At 42.3% G+C, this 10,721-nt stretch overlaps 1 protein-coding gene across 1 annotated transcript; it reads left to right on the plus strand.

Annotated features, from left to right (window-relative positions):
- Nucleotides 1-209: 209 nt before the first annotated feature.
- On the plus strand, nt 210-7,792 carry she (Src homology 2 domain containing E). Its single transcript, XM_085473876.1, has 6 exons — nt 210-1,119; nt 1,525-1,651; nt 2,971-3,225; nt 3,466-3,871; nt 5,391-5,510; nt 6,190-7,792. The coding sequence occupies exons 1-6, from the start codon at nt 673-675 to the stop codon at nt 6,380-6,382; spliced, it is 1,548 nt and encodes a 515-aa protein (XP_085330002.1). The 5' UTR covers nt 210-672; the 3' UTR covers nt 6,383-7,792.
- Nucleotides 7,793-10,721: the final 2,929 nt, after the last annotated feature.

Genomic DNA, 10,721 nt, shown 5'->3' on the forward strand with positions numbered 1-10,721 from the left:
GAGCTGAGTTGAACACAGTTACTAAAGAATAATAATAATAAAAAAAGGTTTTAGAGGTTGGGTTCTGGAAATAAAAAGTTTTCATGAGATTTACAATCTTCCTTGTTGAGTAAAACTGCCACTCCGCCCTGTGCGCGCAGCTCCTCCCCAGAAACCAGCGACATCCCCCAGTCTGCTCACTCCAACTTTCCTCTCCTTTCACTCCTCTCATCACTTCGCCTGGTCGACAGACTGGACGCACCATCTCACGCTCCGGGAATGGGATCTTTACTGGGTTCAAAGAAAAACTTCCAATTCTTTCGAGTTTATGCTCTGCAAAAGTTACTTTTCAAATTGCAGGGATAGTTGTTACTGCAGGTGCAGGGTGACAGCAACACAGAGCAGCTGGCTAATGATCTCCAAGACGCACCAGAAGTTGTGAGAGAGTCGCAGGAGCTAGGAATCAGCATAGAATCATAAAGTGGGCTCTGCTTAAAGTGATTAGTCAGATACCCTTGCATACCAAAGTTACTTCAGTCGAAGTGTGAACAAAGTGAGTGTGCGTAAAGTTGGAGCTGTTGAGAACGGCTAAAAGTAACTTTTAGGGGGAGGCTAATGCAAGGAGGTGGGGAAAAATCCAGTAACTTTTAGTAAGGTTTAAAATCAGTAAGAAGTGTCATCAACTTAACAACCATGGCAAAATGGTTCAGAGATTTCCCCATCAACCTGAAGAACGGAAATGAAAGAGTGCGCTCAGCCTCCGAATCTGGTCCACAAACTCGACCCAAACCTTCATTTTCACGAGACAGTTTGAAAGGAAATCAGCGCAGAGATGGGGGAGTGGGGGGTTTGTTGGCAGGGAGAAATAGAAAGAATTCGGCTACAGAACTGGGTCGTAACAATGCTGGTTCTGGTGGAACAGTCTGGGACAGTCTCACGGCTGGAAAAGGTCGCAAGAACGCCAAGAGCGACACCGGGTCATCGGATGAGAACCGCCAGGTCAGGACCTCTAGTGTGGCTCAAGCGTACATCAGCAGGATGATCAAAGTGGACAAACAAGAAAAGACCCCCAAACTCAATGGGATGTGTCAACAGAAGCTACCCGAGAACGAGAAAGGACGATCTGACATTAAAACAACGGTGAGTAACTTATAGAAATTATATAACATGCACATATAACATGTCTTCATATTTCAGCAGCTATTTATTTATGAATTAGTTAATGAAAACATCATTATAGTACAGGGCTTAAGGTCAGTGCTTTCCTTTGTGTTTTCCGTCCATGTCTCAGATCATAACACTGTATTCAGTTTCCATCGTTGTCAAAAGAATACAATACAGTTTCACTTCATTGTTTCAGATCACACAGGCAAACACAATGCGCTGACCTCCTTGCACAAGTATTTCCGCTTGTCCCTCCATTACTTGTCACTCAGTCATGGACACCACACACATACACACACGCACACACACACACACTGCTTGTTGTCTCTGTGACTTTTGAATAGGTAGCAGGCCGGCATTGTGCTTTTCCCTTTTCAACAGCTGATTATCCTGGAGGACTATGCAGATCCTTTTGATGCGGAGAAAACCAAGGAGCAGAGAGAAGCCGAGAGAGCAGGAGTGAATGATGGGTACATGGAGCCTTATGACGCCCAGGTCATCATCACAGGTGAGGTCAGGGTCACATGATCTCGTATCTCAGCAGCCAAATTTTTATTATGAAGGTGCTTCTTGGCTTTCCAGAGATTTGGACTGTTTTCTCAGCAGTTGAGCAAATGTGAACGACATATTTTTGTGAATTTCGCAGAAGAATTCAGTCGTGAACTTAGGCCTACAGCACATCTTTAAACAGAATGGCAGAGTCGCTTATAGAAACACAACAATAACACTAGCAATGTCCGTTCCTACACCTTCACCTTGTATTTTTTTCTTTTATTTGACCATCTTTTGTTTTTCTGAGAACTTAATTCCACTTTTTTAACATTTTGCCTCACTTTGTATATCATGCTTGATAAGCCAAATGTATTCTGAGCACATAAAGGAACACTAATTATACATCTTATTTAAGTTTCTCAGCACTTAGACCACATCACATTCTTGTTAACTTATCATTTTAAAGGGACTGAGAGCCGAGCTAGATCCTCAGTCTCTCTACTGACTTCCCTCCCCGCTGGCGGTGGCTATAGTAACAGTGTTGTGCAGGGACAATGGGTGCAGCTTCCTCTTCCAGCTTCCTGTCTCCTGCCTCTGTTTCCTTTGCCCCATTCTCTCGATAGGACATTGGCCCTAATGCCCTCCTGCCTCCCCTTCCACACATACACAAACACACAGAGACAGACACCAGCTACTCTATGGTCCCCTGCATGTGACAAGAATCGAAAGCCCCCCTCTCACCCCTCCCTAAAAACCTACAGGTTTCCCCCCCGGTCTCACCCAATCACTTCCCAACAGTCAGGAAGCGGTCCGGTTAGTCAGCCAATCAACGGCTGTGTTGACCTTTTCTTCCTGTAAATCCATTGTTTGGTCACACAATAGTGTAGACACACAGGCTACCTGCCGGGCACCAAATGAAAAAAAGAAAAAGGAACATAACAATTAAAATTCCCCGAAAATGTTAAAAAAAGACAATATTCAAACAATACTTGATTTATTTAAAAGAAACGAGCAAATGAAGGACACAACAGTGGAGTCTATATATGTAATCGGCACAATGTTGCTTTATAGACTGTGTGATGTAAACTCCTAATTTGTGCACTTGAGTGAAAGCTGGTAATAAACTAAGGATATTTCTAAACTTCAGTTTTGTTGTTTATTTTGTCCAAAATATCTGATTTGGACTATAGTGGTTATGTTTGAAATGGCACGTAAATTATTTCAGTAAAAGTACATTTGTAATTTTTTTTCTACTGTAATTTAGTTGTTTTTCTGTGCCTTTAGCTGATCAAATCTTATATACAGTTAGCTAATCACATATCCATTCTGCTGCAGAGGTTCGTAGACGGGGCTCCAAAGACCTCCTGAAAGTGTGTGTCCTGTTGGATCGAGGCCAGAGCGAGGGGAAGGCAGAAGAGGGAATGCCTGCACCCCCAAACATCTATGACATACCCTACGAAGGAGGACTGGAAGGCGACAGTGAGGGCGTGTGGATCCCTGTCACACGACCGGAGTCTGATGTCCGTCCAGCTGGAGAGTACGAGCTGCCGTGGGAGTGGAGAAAGGAGGACATTGTTAGAGCACTGTCAGGTAGAGAAAAGGAGGGAGGGATCACGGGAAGGGTGGGGGTTTAGTGTTTAGGGTGTGGAGGAATAACGTGGATTTTGTTTGTACAGCACACACATAACAGCAATTTTGTGTTTACTTTATTGAGGAAACAAAACAATCCTTCTGAATTAATTTCCAGAGATATGTTTACTTTGGTATCACTGGCATGCTTTGATAGAACTTTTTATGAAAGGTTGATATTGTCTCTCCTGCTTCTTTTAGCTCAGTTTGAAGCGGTGGATTGTTCTCTCAGTAAAGAGAACAATTCGACCCCTGGTCGCCAGCAGCAGCAGCAGCAGCAGCAGCAACAGCAACAGCAGCAGCAGCAGCAGCAGCAGCAGCAGCAGCAGCAGCAGCAGCAGCAGCAGCAGACCCTGAGGCAGAGGAACTGGAGCCATAAAACACTTGTCTCCTCTTCTCTTTCATCTTCCTCCTCCTCTTCCTTTCCATCTTCTCCTATTCTTAAACTCGCCCCTCTTACACAGCCATCTTCCTCCTTTCCCACCCTCAAGCTCTCACCCTCGTCCAGCCCTACCAAACTTTCCCCTCCATCTCCTACCTCTCCCATTCCCCCACTGGATGGGGAGGCGAACAAAATGGACCCCAGCGTGCCCCTGGAGAAGCAGAGGTAAGGAAGGGGGGAAAAGGCATATTTGTGTCCATAAGTAAGGACTGAAACAAGTAAAGTTTTGAGTAACAAATGACAAATACGATGACCGCAAGCCACCAGATTTATTACATGGCGGTGTTGTCATGTTCAAAAATAGTACGTGCATTAACAGAGACATTTAAGACAGGTTTTCGAAACACAAAATATACTAAAAAGAATTACATTGAATAAAAAGTCAAATAAACAACTCTGCAGTACTTTAAAAAGATTACATAACTGTATAAAATTTATTAGACCTTCATCTCCAGAAGGAAATTCCCTGTAAAATATACATATACAGTGATATAGATAACTTATTTGTCAGCTAGCATGGTGTTATGTGAATATGTTCAGGGTTTAAATCCAACCTGTTAAGCCTAAAATATTCCCCAGGGAAGAGTCTTTTCTTTTTATGTATCATTTCTTTAAAAGACCTGTGACCTACCTCTCACCTCTGCATGCTGAAATCAAATTTAGCACCCACTACAACATCCCTGAACAGATTTAGTGGTTGAAAGGGATTAAACAAATGAGACGACAGGTTAAGAAATCTGCTCACCTTTATCTCAGATCTGTGCATTGTAGGTCTTAATTTAAATTAATCACATTTCCCAAAGCATCATCAGGGTAAAGTGCACCTCATATTTGCTTGCTCTGTAGCTCCACGCTGCATTTTTAAATTTATTTATGATAAGCCTACAATTTTTAGAAGAGCCCTCCCTTCCCACCTCCATCTACCCAACTGTTTGCCTGAAAATCAGTTTGACTTTGTAAAGGTTAAAAGAAATCAAGGAAATTTCCATCATGAAGAGCCGCAAAGCCAGATACAGTACAGTATAAATACAGGGATACATAATATATTACACATGGAAGTGCAGATAATTCTTAGTGAAACTAAGCTTTTGATACCAGACGGGTAAGTCAGCAACAAACCTCCCGATGAGACGCTGAGCATAAATGTTGGATGAGAAGTGCAACCTTAAGGTGAGACAGAGAAGTCTCACTGTAACTCTAAACTTTCCTTCCCCGTAATATTAAAGCATGGCGTTTCTTTTTTGATGGGACTTAGCATTTGTTCTTCTCATGTTGTGGTTGAATGTCAGTGTGTTTTGGCTCCTGGCATCCTGTTTATGTATGGTTCCTGCCCGTGGCCACTGTCAACACCACCTTGTGTCCTAATAGGCCTTTCTGGACACCCTACAGAGTCCCATACACGTTCATTTTATTTACCTTGGCGTCTCCAGTTTACCTTTGACTTTGTTGACTCATTCCTTCTGCAGTACATACCTGTCAGTCTAATTTGCACTGACTGTAATTTATTGTCAGCGAGTTTTTTTTCCTCCTGTCAATCTGTCTCTTTTTTCCTCTTTCAGTGATATCATGAACTTGGCATCTCTCTTAACTCCATATGTCACAATGCTATATGTCACTGATCTGTTGTGTTTCTCTCCGCACCCTGATCCCCGCTATCTCCCTCCTCCATCGCCTCAATGCCAAGCTGGTACCATGGCAGTGTGAGTCGGCAGCAGGCTGAGGCTCAGCTGCAGCGCTGCAGGGAAGCCAGCTTCTTGGTGAGAGACAGCGAATCAGGAACCAGCAAATACTCTATTGCTCTGAAGTGAGTGCACGCTGTCATACAGCATTGTCATGAATGCGCATAGATTTCATAATCAAATCCATCTTTCTGATTTCCTTCCTTTGATTGTACGCAAAAAATTGTAAAAATTGACACAGCACATTTATCCTCTGCTGTCACATGTATTTTACAGCTTAAAATTGTATGCTCTCATTTGCCATTAAATACATTTAGGCGTTGTTTCTCACTGACATTTTACCCAGGTCCGATTAAGCCAGATTTTAGCTTTTTTTTTGAGGCGCTGCTGAGGAGCTACAATAGCTGCCATTGTAGTGGAAACCTCTAAGGTGTTAATGCATGAGAATGTGTGTCATTTGTAGAGTAGACGCTTCCAACAAGCGTGCCAGGAACAGGTTCTCCAGGATAAAGACTGAAATCCTGTGGTGCCATTGTGTGTGGGAGTGTGTGCGTGCGTGTGCTCATGTGCCTCAGTGCACATTTGTTGTACGCTGCTCATTCATTTGAGAGTCCACATCATTAACCCCATTTAAACATCCACTGAACTCAGAGAATGCACAGCCTCGTTTGGAGAGAGATAATATTTCCATTTTTTTTCATCTCCTCCGGTTGTGTCATCTGTGTGCAGGACTGTCTCTTCGGAGAAAACTGATGATAAATACACATTTTAAAATGCATCTTTCTCTCTGTCTCGTTCCACTAGGACCAGCCAAAGCTGCGTGCACATCATTGTGGCCCAGACTAAGAGCAGTAAGGGCTTGTGCTACACGCTGGATCAAAGCAGCTGCGTTTTCTCCAATATCCCTGAGCTGGTCTACCACTACTGCACACACAGACTGCCTTTCACTGGAGCAGAGCACATGACCCTGCAGCATCCTGTGCCCAGGCCACACTGAAGATACACAAAGAAAGACACACTCAGACACAAACACACATACTCGCACACATGCGCAGACATTTAGACACAACTCTGCACAGGCACGTACATAAATATGTTGATATATGTGCACACACACACTCAAAGACATGGCTTTGGATTCTCTTTTCCGCCCTTATAGTTTATAGTTTTTATCACCAACATGCGCTACCTAGTGGTCGAAATCAGACACTACAAGTAAAGACCTGAATATTTTACCATTTAAACCAACAAGGCTTTGATTCCTGAAATCACCACCTGAAATGATATGTGTATCTATAAATGAAATTTCAGGTGGACTCCCCTTTGCCTTCAAATCAGCCTTAATTCTTCATGGCATAGATTCAACAAGGTGCCTGTAACATTCCTCAGAGATTTTGGTCCATACTGACTTGATTTCAGTACAGAGTTGCAACAGAGTTGTCATTTCTAGTGATTTGAACAATGCTCAGTTAGTACTACGTGGGCCAAAGCGTGCCCTTAAATACCATTACACCAACACCACCAGCCTCAACTGTTGATATAAGGCAGGATAGATGCATTCTTTATCCCACTGTTTTTGCTATTTTCTGACACTACCATCAGAAATTGAGACTAATCAGACCAGGCAACATTATTCAACCTGTTGTCCAGTTGTGGTGAGCCTCTGCAAACTGTAGCTTCAGGTTCCTGTTGTTAGCTGACAGGAACACTAGGACCAGCCCATCAAGCACCAATATTTGAGCCACAACCAAAGTCACCTTCTTAAGTCACCTATTTCTCCGATTCTGATGCTCAGTTTGAACTTCAGCAGCTTGTGTTGACTATGTGTACAAGCCTAAATGCATTTGGCCGGTGCTACGCAATTGGATGATTAGATACATTAACAAGCAGTTGGACGGGTGTGCCTAATAAAATGGCCGACTCTTGTTAGTCTCTCAGTGTGGTCGATACACCCAATTGGAATACATTCACTCATCCATCTGACATGTCAATCAGCCTATTGATCTATTCTTAAAACTGGGCACATTTGCCGACCACTCCTAATGTCAAGAGAAAGAGCTTTATTGATTGGATGATTAGACCTGGTGTAGCGAGAGGAGTCTTATCACATTAAAGTGCCCTGTCAGCAAAAATGGTTTTAGTATGTATAAGTGTTCTCTACTGCAAATATGTGAATATCAGCCTTTATTTACCTTCCTTCACAATCAATTAAATACTGTATGAAGCCTTTATGACTTAAAATCTGTCTTCCTTTGCTGTGAATGATCTGCACCTGTGCATAAACACTACATGTATGGAGTGATTGTTGGCTATCCACTGTTTTTTTTTCATCCCTGTTGCAATGTTGTGATCTGTATATTAATGCTGTAAAACATTTATTCGGTAAATAAAGTACAATTCATTTTGAGTGAAGAAAAACAGTGTTATTCATAGACACAGAGATTGCCAGGAGCAAAAAGTCAAAGGAGGGGGGGTTCAAGGAAAAAGGCAATATGACAGAGATGAGAAGCTAACCAGAGTAAATCTGCTGGCTGTTCTTCTGTAGCTAGAAAACCCATTGACCTGAGTTTGAAATCAAAACAACACACACACGCATGCATGCATGCACATATTTGTCATAAACAAATTACTGACAAACATGAGCACACATACACCCAGAATGCATATGTAACTAGTGCACACATAAATAGCATTTACTCACACAACCCCAAAGGTGCCATATTTAAATCCTTGCCAACACACGCGAAGCTACTCACAAAACAGGAAAAAGCTTTACCCTCGCAGTGACGCATGGAAGCGTGTGTTTGTGCTAAGATATGTCTTACCAGCAAACACCAGTGTGCTGAGTTGTATGAGCATCTCTTACAGAATGTGTGTGCATGACTGCATGTGCAAGCATGAGCGTGTGCACCCATGTGTACACACAGTTCCGCTCTGTCACTGTGTGTGCGTATTTGCGTCTGTGTGTGAGAGAGACATTTTTCTGTTCAGGGATTACCATGTTGCCATGGTGATTAGTTAGAGTGAGGTAGTGCTGTCCCTACAGGGAATGATGAGAGGGAGGAGAGAGGAAGAGGGAGGAGAGACAGGCTGCAATATATATAAGAAAGCTATGAATAATTGTAGCCATAGTAGCATCAAAGGTCCCCCACAGAACAGACTGCCTGGTTTGTGAATGGAAAGCTGCAACATGTAACGTCGCAGAAGTTAAAAACTAATTAACTCCATTTACTGCTAGCTCATAAATAAAATTTATTGATTGTGTGACGCCTCCTTAACTGGCCAAAGTCTGTGGTCTGGTCTAAAACAAAACATCTAGCACTCGCTGATACTTCAGCAACTCAGATGCTCAGTTTTGCACAGGCTTTATTTAACCTAGACATTCCGGTTCAAGGGCTGTCCCTAATCTTGGCTATCCTGCTACCCAGTGTGTCACAAATGGCAATGTTACACAACAGACAGCCCTAACTATTTTGCCCTTCCTGCCATCCATGTGATCTGTCGTGGTTAGTCCTGTATGTCCTCTTAATTAAATCACAGAGCGGGTCAAAATATACAAGAGGCCTGGGGTGCTGGATGCAGGATTCTGGGGAGTCTGTTTTGGGGAAAGTTGTTTCTGGTATTCATCCAGCTTAACATCTTAGATGCTTGTTTGCCTTTTGTTGGCCTTTAATATCATTGGTACCCAGTGAAAAGCATATGTGCATCTGTGATAATAGGCATGTTTTATCGTGCACTGCTCAGTTTAAGATCTTTGCTGTTTGCATATAAGATGTCTTCTTTAGCAGTGGTGGAAATTAAATGTGCAAAATAAACAGGTATGTGATTATTTTACAGTGCAGTCTTTATTCTGGACACCCAAGATTTTCTCTGAGTGAAGGTCTTGAGCCACACCTCTGTATATTTGGCTAAAAAATGGGAAATATGTGGAGTGATTTATTGAAACATGTGCAAACACAGTATATTAGGAGTATATAAAGTTTGGGATCATTCTCATGCTAGAAAATGACACTGTTGCCCATCAAATGCTTTCTAGATAGTAGTGCAAAGTGGATCAAAACCTTATGGTACTTTTTTACCTTCATGATTTCATACATTTTTACAAGATCTCCAACACCACTGGCTGAAATGCAGGTCCAAACCATGACAGAGCCTCCGCCGTGTATTACAGATTGCTGTAGTTGTACCTGTTGTACCTCTCTGCTGACCTCCTCCGTAGATACTGATGACTTGAACCAAATATTTCCAATTTATGATTCATCACTTCCATAAGCATTGTGGTGCCGTGGTTAGCACTGTTGCCTCAGAGCATTTCTGTGTGGAGTTTGCATATATGTAACTTAACCCCACAGCCCACAGGGGTACCCCTCCTCTAGTATCCTCTTAAGTATTGTGCTATTCATAATTTCTAAATTATACAGAATTTAATTCCTCTCGTGGCTAATGACAGAATTATCTTGTGTTTGTAGTGATAATAATACATTTCCCAAATCCTCCCGGAAAAAATAAATATCAACTCAAATAGTATCTATCCATCATCTACCCATTGCTCTTACCTACTTTTCTAGTTTGGGGTAGCAAGGGGCTCAAACATATCTCAGCTGTCACAGGGAAAGAAGCAGGGCACACTTTGGACTGGTTGCCAGTCCATCACACGGCCAACACAAAGAGAGGCAGATAACCATTCATGCTCACATTCACACCAATTAGCCTAACAAGCATGCCTTCGGACTGTGGGAGGAAGCCAGGGTACCAGGGGAGAACCCACAGGCACAGGGAGAACATTCAAACTCAAACAGAAGGGCCACAGCTGGCCAGTGGTTTCTATAACCATGAACCCTCTAATTTACTACAGAATATTGTAAGCAAAAAAAGATTTTGAGTGAATTAACCATATTTATTTCTACTTGTTAAATTTCTCAGTGTGAAAGAAAATGACAAGAACCGGCTTATGTCAATGACAAGACCTGATACATAAATTTAGAAAGTAAATTAAATGCAGGAGGAGATTTTTGGTTTATAAAACTCAGACACTTAGTGAGATACAACAGTTTAGTAAGAGTACAATAAACTTATAGCAAAGAAAAATAATATTAATTAGAAATACTATAGGTTTTTATAAACGCAGTCACATTTCCCCACTGTAATTTCTTAGACTTTGTTGAGTCTTGTTCCGGTAATCACTGTGTGATTCATAGTTCTGATTTGTGTTTCCCAGACATGACAGAAGCACAGGAAGTAACTGCAGCCACTAGAAGACGGAATGACAGCAGGAGAGGAAGGGACAGAGAAAAGAAGCGAGAGAGAGGGAGCGTGAGGTGGTGTTAGGGGAAGAC

The sequence above is a fragment of the Copadichromis virginalis genome, linkage group LG11, assembly GCF_057382275.1.
Source record: "Copadichromis virginalis isolate Kocher_CV1m ecotype Utaka linkage group LG11, C_Virginalis_male_GT1.1, whole genome shotgun sequence".
NCBI lineage: Eukaryota > Metazoa > Chordata > Actinopteri > Cichliformes > Cichlidae > Copadichromis > Copadichromis virginalis.

What these genes read in the sequence shown, in the direction of transcription:
- she (XM_085473876.1), top strand. Translation starts at nt 673, where the DNA reads ATGGCAAAATGGTTCAGAGATTTCCCCATCAACCTGAAGAACGGAAAT. An exon ending in GTGCCCCTGGAGAAGCAGAG is followed by an intron (nt 3,872 to 5,390) that starts GTAAGGAAGGGG and finishes CTCAATGCCAAG; the next exon opens with CTGGTACCATGGCAGTGTGA. An exon ending in AAATACTCTATTGCTCTGAA is followed by an intron (nt 5,511 to 6,189) that starts GTGAGTGCACGC and finishes TCGTTCCACTAG; the next exon opens with GACCAGCCAAAGCTGCGTGC.